General features: G+C 41.4%; 1 protein-coding gene across 3 annotated transcripts in view; it reads right to left on the bottom strand.

The window, feature by feature from the left end:
* Positions 1–17,298, bottom strand: part of MAST4 (microtubule associated serine/threonine kinase family member 4) — a 905,366-nt gene that overhangs the window by 345,454 nt on the left and 542,614 nt on the right. The window contains exon 1 of one of the 3 annotated variants that reach the window (XM_030193212.1): positions 5,888–6,254. The exons of the other annotated variants lie outside the window; for them this stretch is intronic. Coding sequence (XP_030049072.1) covers positions 5,888–5,973 — 86 coding nt within the window. The 5' untranslated portion in view covers positions 5,974–6,254. Of the gene's footprint in view, positions 1–5,887; positions 6,255–17,298 lie in introns of those variants that run through there. 3 annotated transcript variants of the gene reach the window in all.

Genomic DNA, 17,298 nt, shown 5'->3' with positions numbered 1-17,298 from the left:
TATTTTGCTCAGTGTATGGTGGTGGTGGTGGCGGCGGCCAAAAAAGCAAACAGGATGCTAGGAATTATTTATTTATTTGCAGCATTTGTAATCCCACACATTAGCAGGCTCAATGTGGCTTACAAGTCACTGTATTTGGGAGCTCCAATACGGTCGATGTTAAACAAATACAAATAGAATCAGGGTAAGGGAAGGTAGGGGTAAACGGGAACAATAAATTACTAGGAAAGGGATGATGAATAAGACCAAAAATAATATAATGCCTTTGTATCACTCCATGGTGCGACCGCACCTTAAGTACTGACATGGGGGCCCCCTATGGAACAAGGGTCCAGGGTACCAGCACTGAGGACAGGCAGAAGCAACAGCAGTATTTTACATCTGGAATGAGGATAGGTAACAGCACCAATGTGGACAAGAGCACAAGAGCTGCCTGGGCTGTCATTGTAGCAGCCCCTCCTCTTCTTGAACATAAGAATAGCCATACTGGGTCAGACCAATGGTCCATCTAGCCCAGTATCCTGCTTCCAATAGTGGCCAATCCAGGTCACAAGTACCTGGCAGAAACCCAAATAGTAGCAACATGTCCTTTCTGTAGAAGGGAGGAGGCGGCACAGAGAGAACATGGCTGTTATGGGGATGGCAGTAACATGGGAAACAGTGTTATTTGGGCTAACACCATTGCCACTGGGAGAGGTGGAACAGACCTCTGGATGCATTTGATGATGTCAGAGAAGGGGAGATAGAGGGGTGTGGGGGTGGGTGTGTGTAAGGGGGGTGGAGGAAGGGGAAGAAAAGAGACAGAGAAAGGTTGGAGAATCACAAAGAAGAATATGGAGGGCTGAGAAGAGACAGGTGGGTGAAACTGAAGATTCAGATGAATTTTTGACAGAGAATAATGGGGCTAGTTGATATGTAGGTAGAAGGATGAGAGATGTGGAAGGGAAGAAGAAGATTTAAGTCTAAATATGGAGAGGAAGAAAAAAGTGAAAAGAGACTGACAGGAAGATGGCAAGAACAGCAATAGACAACGTACAAATGAAAAAACATGAGATGAAATTGAGAGAAATTTATGTCAGGGAAAGATATTGAAGATGGAAAATCCAAAAAAGCAGTTAAAGGACGATAGACAGGTTGAAAGCATAAAAATGTCAGAGCAATACAATCAGAGGGGAAAAAATGTCCGACAGAGAAATTATTTTTAGTTACTGGAATATGACTCCTGCAGTATGAAATTATATACTGCATTTATAATTTATTGGAATAATTTTTAACTATCTGTAAGACTTTGAACCTGGCATTGCCCTACTTGTGTTAGCTCTAAGTTCCGCACTCATGATTTTAGATATACAATTTTTCAACCGAGGGACCTGAAGTGGGCTCTGACCCCTCCTCCCCACATACTCCAGGAATCCGGGTATGGTCATACATATAGGGTCTGATTCTATATATGGCGCCCGAAAAGTCCATGCAGAAAACATTTCTGCCTAAACGTATTCTATAAGCGACACCTAGATTTAGGCACGGTATACAGAATATGCTTAGTTGGTATCATAGAGCCTAAAACTACGTGCCTCCATTTACACCAATGAAAATGTGGCATAAATCCCAGCGCATAGATTGAGGCGCAGAGGGTCATATTCTATAACAGTGCATGTAAATTTGGGAACACCCATGAAACGCCCATTCACCGCCACAACCACGCCCCTTTTTTGCCTGCGTGCATTAAAATTTAAGCATAGTGCGTTACAGAATATGCTTAGCATAAATTCTAATTATTGCCAATCAGTGCTCATTATTATTTGCTAAGTGCTGTCAACAATGCTGACTGGCTTAAGCCAATTAAGTTATGTGCACTATTATAGTATATGTATGGATTTTGGCACAGAACGCTAGGCACGCTATATAGAATCCAGAGGACAATGCTGACAATGTAGGACAGTTAAATCAGAATTGTGAAACTTACAGGCCCCATTTCAATATCTTTCGCCACCAATCATTTCGTAGCCCGAGAAAACCAATTAATATAATGGAGCTCCAAACAAGGGACCAAGGTACTAATCCATGTGTTAGAACCATATGCAGAAACTCAACAGACAGATCACTAATGCAGTGCTTCTCAAGTTTGTCCTGGGAGGCCACCAGCCAGTTGGGTTTTCAGGCTATTCCTAAAGAATATGCATGAGAGAGATTTGCATGCTAAAATTTATTTATTTATTGGGCTTTATTAACCGTCTTTATGAAGAAATTCGTCCAAGGCAGTGTACAGCACGTACAGTTTAACATAAAATGTCTCATGCAGATTCATTAGGGATATCCTGAAAACCCGACTAGCTAGTGGTCCCCCCAGTACAGGTTTGAGAACCACTGACATCATGAGTTCAAAAAAAAAAGCGACAGACAGTTGACAATCTTCATCTTGTGAGTCATGAACCTATCTCATAGGGTCCCCTAAAAACATGAAGTATGTGCAAAGTTTGACAATGGCTTAATCTGGCCCTGTCAATGGCATGTAGGAGTAGTTACGGGGGGACTAGTCTTGGGGTGGGGCAATTTGTGGAGTGGTGGGAAGTTGCACAGGGTAGTTTGTGGAGTAGGGGCAATTTGTGGGATAACTAGGATAGTTGTAATGGGTTGGTTTTTGTGAATGGGCAGTTTGCAGGGCTAGATTTAGGGATGGAGCAGTCTGAAGGGCCAGTTTTAGGGGTGGAGCAATTGCAGGGGATATTTTTGGGTGTGGGGTAGTTGTAAGTGTAGGTTTTTAGAGATAGGACAGTTTGCAAGATGGTAGGGCAATTGTGGAGGGGCAGTTTTTGGGATGAGACAGTTTATAGGGTTGCAGGGCAGTTTTTTGGAACAGGGCAGTCTGCAGGGTGGTGGAGCAGTTGTAGGGGTAGTTTTTGGAGAAAGAGTAGTCTGCAAGGTGTTTTTTGTTTTTTTATTGTTTGTTTTGTTTTTTAGGTAAGACTAGTAAGAAATGCCCGTTTCAGGGGAAAATGAAACGGGCGCTAGCAGGATAATCCCCTCCCCCCACCGTTCTCCCTCCCTCCCTCTCTCTCGAGTTCCAGACACCCCCTCCGTGCCTCCCTCTCCCTCCCTCAGTGACGTGGTTGCGAGTTTGCGAAGTTCGGTGCGCTCTCCCAGCAGCTGTGAGAGAATGTGTGGAAGTCGTCGGTTGTGTCTTCGCCGCCCCGCCCTCTGCGTCATCACGTGTTGACGCGAGGGCGTAGGTACACTGACTGCAGACCCGCCCCGCCCTCAATGTCATTGCGTTTTGACGCAAGGGCGGAGCTACAGTGACTGCAGCCTGCAGGCCAAACCGGATATCTCGGACGCCTCAAGTTTCCGGCTTGAGGCTTCAATGGAATGTTGGAGGTGTCTTTTATATATATAGATAGTGTGCAGGTGGTAAAGTATTTGAGGGAGGTAGTTTTGGGGGATGGGGCAGTTTGCAGGGAGGTAGTTTTTAGGGGTGGGGCAGTTGTGAGTTTGTGTGAGCAGTTTAGGGACTGGGGCAATGGGGGTTTTTTTGGGGGGTGCTAGAAGAAAATAGAATTCTACCTTTTAAACTGCCTTGTCCTTTTCTCTAAATTGCTATATTTTACCTAACTTTCTGTGCTAAAGAAGTTGGCACTCCTTTAATACAAAAGCAATGAGCCTTTTCTTGTGGGGGGGGGGGGGCTTATTTTTCTGGAATCTACAGTCTGATTTGGCCCAATTTTGAACTTGTTTTGTCTTTTTTTTCCTATTTTCCCCTCTTAGAAGGTTTCATGCCATTTTGTTAAATTTTCAGAGACTTATTTTGTCTCTACACAGACAAACATGCTCAATCACTTCAGTATAATTCTTTCCAACTTCTGTTCAGTCGGAAAGAATAAAAAGTAATCACTCTTTACTGCTTTTTTTGCATGCCATTTGAAAATAGAGCATACAAACACTGGGAAAGGCCCAAAGAATACAGTGTTGTATGAATAAATTAACTACTCAATTATAGGTTATATTGTTTTCATAATAGCGCAGTCACTCGTAAATCAGCAAGATCCCAAATACTCGAGAACTAGATAGAACATTGCTAGAGTCAAAGAACTCTACCTTTCTGTGTAAAAGTTTTCCTTGAAACCATTACCTGAAGACCTTTTGTTTTTTTTAAGAAATATTTTTTTCCAATTCCTGAAAATAAGCATCTGATCGGAATGAAGACAAAAAGAACAGTCCATTCTAGCAGCGTATCGTGTAATAAATCAGTAAATCAAACCCTCAGCAAGCCCAATAATCCTCACAATATACAACACAAGATGCCAGAGCTATTTCACAAAGGTCAAGAGATGAATAGTTATAGGGTATATACATATACACATACTTTACGGATACATTCATAGTCCCCAAAATTCTATAAATGGTACTTAAAATTGTGTGCGCCCAATTTGCACGCAAAACTTAACTGAATAAGCAGATTAGCGCCGATAATTGAGTGCTAATCAATTATCAGCACTAATTGGCATTAACTGAAATTTACGCATGCATTTTAGTTGCGGGGATCCATATGTGCAGCTCCAAAAAGGGGGCACAGCCACGGAAGGTTCATAGGCGGATTGGGGCATTCCTATAATTTATGCACACTGTTATAGAATAAGGGGGATCTGCACCTAATTTAGATGCAAGGAGTTACACCAGGGTTTACTAGGAGTAAATCCTCACGTCTAAAGTTAGGTGCCAATATTGGCGCTTCAGCGCTGTTTACACAATAGTGCTTAGCACAGTTTTTCTTAGTGCTGTTTACAGAATTTGGTCCAGTATGTTTACTTATAAAGCAAAATTGTGAATCCTACAGGCCACATTTCAGTCTCTTTTGCCACCAACCATTCTGTGTCCCGAGTGAACCAATTAATATTATTTATTTGGATTTTGCTCACACCTTTTCAGTAGTAGCTCAAGGTGAGTTACATTCAGGTACACTGGGTATTTCCCTGTCCCTGGAGGACTCACAATCTAATTTTATACCTGAGACAAAGGAGAGTTAAGTGACTTCCCCAAGGTCACAAGAAGTGGGATTTGGAGCAGCAGTGGGATTTGAACCAGCCACCTCTGGATGTCAAGACTAGTGCTCTAACCACTAGACTACATGGAGCTCCATCTGTATTTATGTGAGAAAAGCTCATGTAAATACAGATATACAGTATTATCTGTGCACATTTGTTCCCTTTCTCTCAACAGAGAATAGGAAAATGTGCTGGAACTTAAAATATACTTAGGATATACGATCATATCACATATATACGCAGTAGATCATTCAAAAGCAGGCAGTTCAGCAAACTTATACCTGCCAAAACAACATAAACCGAGATAACAAAGACATCACACAAACTCATGTTTAAAACAGATACTCATTATCAGCTTAAAGGTGGAAATGTGTGAGCACGTCCAGGCTTCTCTTTACTGGGTAAGTAATCTCTGGATGGCTAGATCCTTTGTCTTTTATTTTTAATTAAGGAAAGTGTCATCATGCCACCTTAGCAAACTTAAAGTTCTTAAAAAGAAAACTAACAAAGTACTTTGCATTTGGAAAGGCCCTCAATAGTCCAGAAAAACTGTGCCTCATTTGTCGGCCTAGTAAAGGAATTCTCTCTACCCATCACCCTTCTGGGTTTTCTTTCTTGAATCTGTTCATAATAAGAGAACAAGGAAGTATACTGTTTAAAGTTATAGGCAGTTTCATTAGCCAGACTGGAGTTAAACAACTTGTACTGTTGCAAAATTTGATCTGCTCTTTACAAATAAACTACTAAAAAGCTTTACTGACAGGAGAGGAAAGAACCTTTTCTTATAAGGGAAACAAATATATATATATAAACATTTTTTTTGTATTAAATTGGATAGCAAGTGTTACCTCTGTGTTCGGCGCAGCCGGTTTCCACTCCTCAGGTGAGGCAAATTAAAGTTGGAGAGAACGGTCCAAAAGTTTGAATCTGACATAGCCAGTTTTGGGAGGCGAGTGGGAAAGGGATCCCCTTGATAAGTCACTGAAAGTTTAAGAATGATTGCCAAAGCATTACAGTGCTGTAACCACCTTGTTGGAACAGCTCCCTTCCAGCAGAGAAACCTGAAGAAAGAGCAAAGAGCACCTCGCAGTCACCGGTGCCATTCTGAGAGGGGTCTTCAGTGAACCCACCCGTCCTTCTCCAGGGATCTGTACACTGCTGCCCTCACTCTAGCATATGCACTGCCAGCTTGTAAATAAATGATCAGGTTACACTTCGCCCAGCCCCGGTGCTCTGCTGGAAGTGCAGCCTCTCTTGCTATGCAACCCTGCCTAAGGTATTCTGTCATCTGCTTGGCAGCTACCATTCAGCTATTCCCTAGAGGGGGGACAGGAAACATATTGTTCGTGCCATGTCACTGGACCGCAATCTCTAGGTGAATTCCTTCCTGCCCTCTTTTAGAAGTGCAACACATAATACCAGTAATTGCTTTTCTCTTCATTTCATCTTTGATTTATATTTTTTAAAACTGGCAATGAGCTATACAAAAGCTCTCTTCTCCCTCTGTCTCTGCACAGAGTCTTTTACAAAAACTTAACCTGTCACCTTTGATCTCTCCACTCAGGAGACTAAAACTACTGCATTTTTTTTTCAGCAGACAGCAATAGGGAGACTAACTATGAGAACATATTAAACCTTCGGTGTATCTTCTCAGAATATGTCACTACAACATGCTGTCTGGCAGCTGTGTAACATATCTGTGCCAATATGGAAAAACCAGACATGCAGTAGCTCACTCGTTCTTCACGCAGACTGGAAGCCTGCACATTTAGTTTTAATTTGACATGCTCAGGTCACTTAAAATATCAGACCTTGATATGTGACGTGGATGTTGAAGAACCCCTTTGCACGTTCATTATTATACCACAGAAGCCAGCGGCAGTGAATAAAGTCTTGAACATCACAGCAGTTGCTGACTTATGTCAGTCTTTGTTGACATAAGAGTTGTCCTACCGGATCAGACCAAGGGTCCATCTAGCCCAGTAATTTGTTTCCAACAGTGGCCAGTCTAGGTTATCTAGATTGTAAGCTCTTTGAGCAGGGACTGTCTTTTGTGTATGGTGTACAGCGCTGTGTATGCCTTGTAGCGCTATAGAAATGATAAGTAGTAGTATAAGTACCTGGCAGAAAGATAGACAGACGATGGATAGGCACACAATGTCTTGTTTATGTTATCTTACCTCTATAATGCACAGTACTTCAATTAATTCATGGCCAAGAAAGCAGATGACCCTTAAGTTTTTACTGTTATTGGTTATGGGTTTATGAGCAGTACTTTTCTCAGAGAGTGTGGAAGCTGACTGAATGCTCTGAGTTAACCATTTTCATAAACAGACAAAATAAAAAGCCATAAATGTCAACTTTCAAAACATCTCTATGCAAATGTACTCAAATATATTACATAACGGCATTGTATTATTCCATGCACCAGAGCTAAGCAGGCTAGTAATACAGTATAAAATCTAGGGTAAACAGAACATGTAATATGTTTTGGGTAAGTAAATAATTTGCATCAGATCCAGTGTTGGGACCTGTGAAACACAACCATGCAGTAAGCTTAACAAGTTGCAATGATCCCTAAATGAGTAGCAAACCTCAGTAAGCAATACCTTCCAGTGGCTCAGCTGTCCCATGAAAGAAGTTTCACCTCCACTATTGTTCTGTTTTCAAGGGTATGCACAAGTACAGTATTAGTCCTGGCAACTCACCAAGAGGTGTTCAGTGACACAACCCTGTTAAACATCCACCAGTACAATCCAGTTTCCAAGCAAATTAATCCAAGTTGAACACACAAGGAAACTCAAGTGGCACAATTAAGAAGAAAACACACGTTGATTTTTGAATCACATCCAAAACCAAAAGACTTAAGAATAAAAAGAAAGTATCCCACAATGCCTCTGCACCATGACATACCTTAAACCTAATGCTTTATTTTTTTCTTTACTTTGAGGGGGAGGTGTCAGGGAAGACGAGGAGAGGTATTTGTTTCTATTCTTAGTCATGCCACCGGAGTTTCCATGTGCACCTGGACTAATTTATCAGGGCTCATGTCTGATTATTCCTGGGCACTAGAACTGATCTGCTGTTCTGCTGGGACATAACTGATATTATACCAGTTTCCAGGCAAGCTCAATCTGAACTACAGATTCCGAGAGACATATCTTTCCGGCTTTAAAACATTTACAGTTGCTTTCCACAGCCAATTTCAAGCATGCAGTTCTTCATCCATAATTGTTTCATTAAATATTTCAATAACTCATGTGAGCACAGCAAGACGCCACTAATATGCAAATGGAGATGAAAGATATCGTTTATCAATTACAATCTCTGTCATCTAATGAACCTGACATTCATAGATGTTTGGAGGATGCCTGGAGATGGGGAAACTTCATTTTCTTTGCTTCTTCTATTTTTCCCAAAGGTCTTCTTTACTTTTTTCTTACCACCACTCAACCCTAATCAGGATGCACTTCATCTCCATTCCCTTTCGTTAAAATAGGGTTTGCATTGTCTGACTGTAAAAAGCAATATTTGCTATTAATGGATTATGGTGTACAGATAGCTGTTAGGCAATTAAGACAGTTGGAGTGAATAGACCTCTGATTTTCTTCCAGCCTAACCAGCAATGTAACTGCACACTCCTGCCAGATGCCGCTGGAGGGAGCAGGCTGGTATAAACCAGTGGTAATCAAGTTCAGTCCTCAAAGGCCACAGACTGATCTGATTTCCAGTAGATACACCATACATATAATCTTTACAAACACACACATGTGCAAACATTTGGTCTAAGAATGAGTTTAATTTTCCGGATTTTTGGTTATCTTGAAAACCCACAGAAAATACCTCTGTGGAAAAAAAACTGTTTTTCATGCATGATCTTCTGACCTTTCTCACAAACTTAGTCCAATCAAAAACTGGGCACCCCAGTGATCGCCCTATGTAGGGTTACCACATTTTCAGAACAGAAATCCAGGGACACAGTAAGCAAGTGTAATCCACACTGCAAAGATTTGAGAAGATCATCATCAAAGTCCCCTTTCTTTCTAGCACTTGAAATCATCAGCGCCCGGTTTTTATATTAAGCACAAGCACCTCTTCTCATAATACATCATGGAGATGTCGACTTGAACCTAATGTGCAGAGAGTTGATTCACTATCCCATTAAATTGTACTTGTTTCTTCTCATATGTGGGGAATTTATTGCACCACAGGGGTTAGATATTGAGGCGGGAAGATTGGAAGATGGGGAGGGGGGAGGGGGGAGGGGAGTACTGGAAGGTGTGTGTGTGGGGGGGGGGGGGGGAATAAGGAGGTAAAACGTTTTGCACACTCATAGGGTTCTTTCCTGTGTTGACTTGGATTGTGAGCCTTGTATTTCTTGTATTTTCCTACGCAGTTTTATATGCTTGGAAAACTTTTATACTTTCTGTTTTGTATTTTGTTATTTGCTGGTGGAGGAGTGGCCTAGTGGTTTGGGTGGTGGACTTTGGTCCTGGCAAACTGAGGAACTGAGTTTGATTCCCACTTCAGGCACAGGCAGCTCCTTGTGACTCTGGGCAAGTCACTTAACCCTCCATTGCCCCATGTAAGCTGCATTGAGCCTGCCATGTGTGGGAAAGCGCGGGGTACAAATGTAACAAAAATAAATAAATAAAAAATAAAGCAACCTTTGAAAAATGTAAAAAAGAAACAGCACTCTATAAAGATATTTGGTGCTCCCAATGATTGCATTTTCTTTTTCTAATGTAGGCTTAATAACCAGTTACAGCTGATTGAGACAAGCTAGTCTATATATAGTAAGTATGCCTCTTATTGCCTAACAGCTATATTTTCCTCTCCAAATGGTTTAGTTAAACCAGTGGGCAGCAAGATTCAGAACAGACCTTAAGGTGCAAAAAATTTTTATTGTCCATCCCCAGGGGTGGCTTTCCCATAGGCCTCCCTGCCACGTAGGAGAAGCATACCTCTGGGCAAGGTGAAGACAAGGTTGGAGCTTAAGTGCCTACCTTGTACTAAGTGGTAGAGGCTTGACAGGGGGCTAAGAAGGGGTGTATAGTGGGGGAGGGGTTGGGGAGATCAGGAGGGGTTGTCTGATGGGGTAAAGGATCAGTGCATTGGGGTTGGGGCCATGTTCTGCTCCCATATTCATGGAGGCAAAGTATATTGTTATGTATATTTAATATGAGTACTATTTGTATTCAGTTGCACTGTCTGTGTGATAGATAGCACCATGAACTAGGGCTGCTATACATATGGTTTGCAGTTTCCTGTGTTTGACTCCTTGTGAGCACTCCCTACTACTGGCTGTTAGTTCTGGGCCAGAGCCAGCTCTCTCTCTCTCTTCCTTTGGGGGCTGTAGGAGAGATACCAGTCTTCCTAGCATACCTTTGTGATCAGCAGCTTTTCTCTTAATCTACTGTGATTCCATCAAGATACTTCATCACATTTATTCCTATATTTATTCCCCTTTGAGTATTACAGCTTTTCCTCTCAGCTGAGCTGAAACTCTGGCCATCTCCCTGCCTCTGAGGTGACTGGACACAGACTCTGCACAAGGCAACAATTCTTTCCAAGCAACTGAACTGTAAGTTTAGTTTTCTTTGTTTGCTATGATTACTACATTAAAGGACAGTTGGATTAAGGACTGAGAGTCTACTGGTAAAGGTTTTATTTGGGAATGGTTTATGCTGGCTGTTGAAACTTTGTAATCACACTTTACCTAGAAGACAGGCACAGGTGCTGCCCTTACTGCCTTCTCTTGAGGTAACAGTAACTGTAAGTGCTCTACTGGTAGTTATGACAGCTAGTACATAGTACCAACCCACATGATGTAACAGTTGGCCACTCCTCCAACCTGCCCATGTCACGCCAGGTTCCTGTGTTAGACAGCTAATGCCTTTTTTTTTTTTTTTACTGAGATAGCTGTTTTAACAACACAGTGGAGTGGAGAAGTGGCCTAGTGGTTAGAGCATCGGTCTTGCAATCCAGAAGTGGCCAGTTCAAATCCCACTGCTGCTCCTTGTGATCTTGGGCAAGTCACTTAACCCTCCACTGCCTCAAGTACAGACTTAGATTATGAGCCCTCCTGGGACAGAGAAATATCCAGTGTACCTGAATGTAACTCACCTTGAGCTACTACTGAAAAAGGTGTGAGCAAAATCTAAATAAATAAACACAGTGGATGTTAGCATGAGTACACAATAATGTCTACCATTTGGTAAAACCCACCCTAGCTACTTAATGCAGCTTAGTAAAAGGGCTCCTTTATATATATAAGTGATCCCCATTTGAGATCAAATCAGAAAAAAACTATTTCTTCCTCCTATATCCCTTTTCTTATACTTTCATCTCCTTCTACTCCCCTCCTCTCTGGTTTTTTTTCTTCCTCTCACTCAGGTCTTCTGTTCTGTTTTCTCTCTGTCATTGCAATGTCTCTCTTTGTTGGTCCTTTTTAGACCTCTGCAGCTTTCCAATAAAGGGTGGGTCTCTGTGGTTTTCTTCCACAGGCCCAGGTGACATTTGCTCCCTTCCCTGCTTGGTGTGAGTCAATGGAACTCTCTTTTCAGATGAACAGAATTGTTTCACTGGGCTCTGATTATGGGATTATTTGAAACCAGTTTAAAAAAATCTCTCCTCATTTTTAGGCCAACATGTTAACTAAAGAGTACATCTGTCAATTCCTCCAAATTAAACATTATAAACTTCCTTCCTTCAAACATTTATCTGACTCACTATCACTCATGTCTTCCATGTACTAGCTTCTATTATTATAGAAATGATTATACATATTCATTCTGTAAGCATGAAACCACTATTCCATAACCCTCCGTTCTGACAATCCAGAAACTAATCAGCCCTCTCAACCTTTAATCTTCCATTTAGCACGTGAGGAAGCCTTCAAATTATCTACTGCTTGTATGTGTTCATCTGCTGGGACACAAATCTCTGGAGTAGAGGAATAGCCTAATGGTTTGTGCTGAGAGCTGTGAAACTGGGGAGCCAGTTCAATTCCCACTGCAGCTCCTTGTGACCCTAGGCAAGTAACTTAACCCTCCACTGTCCCAGGTATTAAAAAAAAAAACTTAGATTGTAAGCACACTAGGGACAGAGAAAGTACCTGCATATATGTAAAACTGCTTTGCTGGTACCACAGAAAGGGGATATATCAGATCCATGATCCTTTACCCTTTTGACCCTTCATCTCACTATTATCCTCCCATATGAGGAAAGGCTAAACAAGTTAGGGCTCTTCAGCTTGGAAAAGAGGTAGCTGAGGGGGGATATGATTCAGGTCTATAAAATCCTGAGTAGCACAGAAGGGGTAAAAGTGAATTGATTTTTCACTCTTTCAAAAAGTCGAAAGAGCAGAGGACACTCAATGAAATTAAATGGAAATACTTTTAGAACAAATAAGAGGAAATATTTTTTAACTCAAAGAATTGTTAGGCTCTGGAACTCACTGTCGGATGATGTGGTAACAGCAGTTAGCATATCTAGGTTTTAAAATATTTAGACAAGTTCCTGGAAGAAAAGTCCATTGTTATTGAGATGGATATGGAGAAGCCACTGCTTGCCCTGGGATTGGTATCATGAAAGTTACTACTAATTAGGTTTCTGCCAGGTACTTGTGACCTGGATTGGCCACTGTTGGAAGCAGGATACTAGTCTAGATGGACCATTGGTCTGACCCAGTATGACTATTCTTCTATAAATTTAGTTCTAAATCTACTCCCCTAGGCTGGAAATCTATCGGAAAATATTATATTTCATTTTTTTCTAAGTAGTATCCTATATCAAGTCATCAAATATTCTTGGAATATCACACCATGATCCAAGAAATCAAACTCTTGTTATCAACACCGTTTACTCAGCCATATATTTATTTTCAAGACACATATGCCCCATGCCATGCTTTTACTGTGGCGTGAAAAACATATTTTACTTCCACTTCCTAGATCATATAGTCATGGTCTTTCAGGATCAGATATGGTGATATTAATTGTGCCCACATGGATGTGGACTAGGAGGCGTCAGAGGGCCTGATGAGTTTCGGCAAACGCACTACTAAGTCTCAGATCATGGCACCTGGCAGACCAGAAGCCTGCCTAGACAACATATGGTTCCCATATTCCTGTGGATGAGAGCTGCCAATAACCACATTCTAGATTCTCTTTGGTGTCTTTTGAAAACTGAATTCCTTGTTTCCTAACTTCAAATATTTATTTATTTATTTCACATGCGGCCTAACATAGGCCTCAATGCGGTTTACAAAAAAAACAATTAAAAAAAGCTAAAAACTTAGAAGAAAAAAAAGAGGAAGGAAACGAAGAAAAGGTATTTGGGAGAAGGAAGGCATACCAGGAGTGAAGAGGGAACAGAGGAGAGAAAGAGGGGCAGAGAGTCGCAATAGGACAGCGGATGGGAATGGTTACGATGGTAAGGCAAATGCAATTCTGAAAAGGTGAGCTTTTAAGGCTGATTTGAAAGAAGCTGAACCTGACAAGGGGACTCATTCCAGAGTTCAAGGTCTAGATAACTAAAGGCAGAATGTGCATGTAACATGGATAAGAGAAGGTGGTGGTAAGGACAAAAGATTATTATTGGCTGATCTAAGGTAATGCAAAGGAGAGTAAGGAATAAGAACCTTGTTGAGATAAAGAGGGGCAGAAGGGGTCTAGATTTATAAACCAACAGGAACGTAAGACCTTTGAAGTAAGAATGATTGAATATTTTGACACCCAACAGACAGGACTTAATAAGGATCTGGGTTTTCTAGCCCATTATAAACCATAAAGTTGTATTTCTCTGTTTATTTCTCTGTTTATCACCCTCCTCTCACCTACCAACACCCATCCTGTTAGAATATCAATGAAATGCTTTAATGTCCCCATGCATACCCCCACCCTCCCACTTTGTCAGACTGTCAAAGTAATGCTTTGATGTTTCTCTTATATATACTATCTGCTACCACATTTGCTTATTTCCGATCTGACGAAGAAGGGCAACCTTCGAAAACTAATCAAGTAATGTAATAAGTTATGTCCAATAAAAAAGGTATCATCTTATTTTCTTTTCCATGTTTTATTTTGTTTGATTTCTATTGATAACCTTTAAGAGTGGACTAACATGGCTGTCACACCTCTCTATTATAAACCAACAGTAGAATCTTGAACTTTATGTGGGTTGAAATAGGAAGCCAGTGTTCAGATATCAGAAGAGGCGTGATGTGGTCAAAGCATTGTGCATTGTGAAGTAGTTTAACTGCAGTTGATTGAATAAATTGAGGACGCTTCAAACTCTGTAAAGGCAGACCTGTAAAAAGAGAGTTACAGTAGTCCAAAGGGGCTATAACCAGTGCATATATAAGTGGTTGTAAAAGGGAAGCAGAAAGAATGGAACTGAGGGTGGTATGCTTTCTGATGGGGGCGGCCTTGCCTCGGGCCCGGCCTAGTCTCTCGGTGGCCCTGCTCACAAGCCCATCTCAGCAGCACTTTAACCCCTGTGTTTACTAAGCCATGCTAACAGCTGATGTGCGCTAATGCCAACACATCAACACAATGTGCCAGCATTGCCGTGGCTTAGTAAAGGGGGGGGGGGGTAAGCTTGTAATTGAATACTTTTAGGAGTTTCAATGATTTTACTACCAATAATTCCCAACTTGACTCTGAGGCTTTTTCCTCCTGTGTGTAGTATTCTTATTTAACTTCAATAGCTTCACCATTTGATTTGTTATTTGAAGAGTATGGATAGGTTACCCCTGATTGTAAGCACATGGAATCTATATGTGGATCCTGTCAAGTACCGCACCTGGATTGATCAATGCTAGAGTCTAGTCTGACCCAATATGGCAGTTCTAATGCTTTAAGGGTGTTTATTTTATTGTAAATACGCCATACGCCATAAAAACAATGCACGGCCTAACAAACTTCCGAAAATCACTAAAAACCAACCTGTTCAATAAGGCATACCATAATGATCCATCCTAAATACCAGACAAAAGTTATACCAGAACTGGACAAAACCAAACTCTCTATACTTGACTGCTTCATTTACTTGTCACAAGTGAACTTTAACGCAATACCACTTTAATTCTCATACCGGAAATGAATTCTGTATACTTGACTGCTTAATTTACTCTGTCACTATGAACTTTAATGCAATACCACTTTGTATTTCTCATCCAGGAAATGGCGATTGTCATTACAGAATAATGTAAGCCACATTGAGCCTGCAAATAGGTGGGATACAAATAAATAAATAAATTGATTGATTGATTTGATGTAAGCTGCTTTGGGCAGCCTTTTTGACAGAAAAGGCAGGGTATACATTGAACAGAAAAGAGAATCATTTCAGCAGTGCCTTTTAAAGCTGACTGCAATAGCTGTCCACAAGTATTCAGCAGTTGTGTAGAAGTAACTGATCCAGAAATATAGATATTCAGTAATGCTTCTTCACTAATCCCTTTCACAGCTCTCACACACACCTACTGGGTGCTTGTGAATTGCCTGCATTCTCACATTTTATTATGCTTTTACAGAAAGCAGCCTTATCTCTCAGCTACTGCAACCCTATTTGAATCATTTTATCCTTCCCACAGCCAGTTAGGGTACACAGCTCATCCGACACCCCTCCCACCCAACTCTCTGCTTGTTCACTCCTCTATTTTTGTAGTTGCAAGAAGATAAATATCCACGATAAATTACAGGAGATAATTTCAGGCTTGTGATTTAATTAACAGAGTATTAACCTTAAAGGTCTCAAACTCTATAAGCATACTTGTAATTGGATTTTAATAGGGATATATATTTTAACCTTTCACTTAATTATATTGGTAGTTTAATCTTCTCTCATTAGTGGGAGCCAGTCAGGGTTTTCCTTTTATTCAAAACAAATGGAAAACCTTTTTGTTTCTCTCCTCTTTGGCTCCTTTTTTTTGGTAGAGACTATGTTTAATAGAATGACTGTAATTTTATATTATATATATATATATATTTTTTTTTTTTAGGTTGCCATCTAATGCCACAAACCTTCATTTGCAACTATCAGGGAACATTTTTCCCTCATTATTTTATAAGCCCTCACCTCCCTCTTCCCCATATCTAGTCTGGTCCTTGTGGCAAAAGTCCTGTGCTGTGGGGGCCGTGCACCAGAACTCTTTCTGGAACCCTGCATTTTTGGACCCTGAATCCGGTCTCTACTCTTTGGCTAATTAGTATATACAGTTTTTAGGTAACCCGGGGGTAGTTTTGCAATTGTACAAGTGTATATAAAATACATATGTGAATGGCAAATCTGTATGTTACCAGCAAAATTGCAAAATCTGGGTGCCCGCAGTCACACCAGGCCTATGACTGGTGTAACTACGGGTATGTATAGGGTTACCATATTTGCCATAACAAAAAAAAAAAAAAAAAAAAAAAAGAGGACACAAAATAAAATTCAGCCCCTACCCTACCCCCGCCCTGCCCCTGCACCCCAGTGTCACCTTGACCCCCCCCCCCCCCCCCCAAGTAAGTCAGATTCTGTAAGCAGTGAAAATACTGGTAAAGTAACAGAAATTAATTCTCTTCTGTACTCTCCAAAATATAAAATTAAAAAATGTATACGACATGCTCATGAAATGCTTACAAATGTACATTTCATGAGCATGCATGTCCCCCTTTCTTTTCACTCCCATCCATGAGCAGCATAGCCCCCTCTCCTCTTCTCTCCATCCCCTTCTATGTATTTCCCTCTTTCCCCTCCCTAGATGTATGTCCCCTCTCCAATTTATTTCCAGCCTCCCTCCACCCACTTTTTTTTTTTACAGCTCCCTCCCACCATTCACATTCCCTTGCCTTCCTTATGGTGCCCTGGTAGTGTAGTGGCCTCTTCAGGGCAGGAAAGAACCCCCTCTTTCCTGCCAAGCATTGCTGCTGACCACTCACTGCCAGTACCACTTCAAAATGACTGCCAAGACTTCAAGCGGTGACCTCGCAAGACTTCTGTGGAAGGCCTCCGCTTCAAGTCTTGGGAACCATTTTGAAGCAGGGCTGGCAGTCAGCAGCAGCACTGGCAGCGAGCGGTCAGCAGCAGCACCGGGCAGGAAAGAGGGGATTCTTTCCTACCCCAAAGAGGCCATTAGACCACCAGGGTATGATAACGTACATGAGGGGAGGGTACCCTGAGGCCCACCCACTAGATAGCCAGCCAGCTTGCCCTTAAACCCGGACAAATGGGCAGGCTGGCATAACCTGGCTAGATGCCCAGCGGTGCCCTC

The sequence above is a fragment of the Microcaecilia unicolor genome, chromosome 2 (genome assembly GCF_901765095.1).
Source record: "Microcaecilia unicolor chromosome 2, aMicUni1.1, whole genome shotgun sequence".
NCBI lineage: Eukaryota > Metazoa > Chordata > Amphibia > Gymnophiona > Siphonopidae > Microcaecilia > Microcaecilia unicolor.
This window is presented reverse-complemented; position numbering and strand designations above follow the sequence as displayed.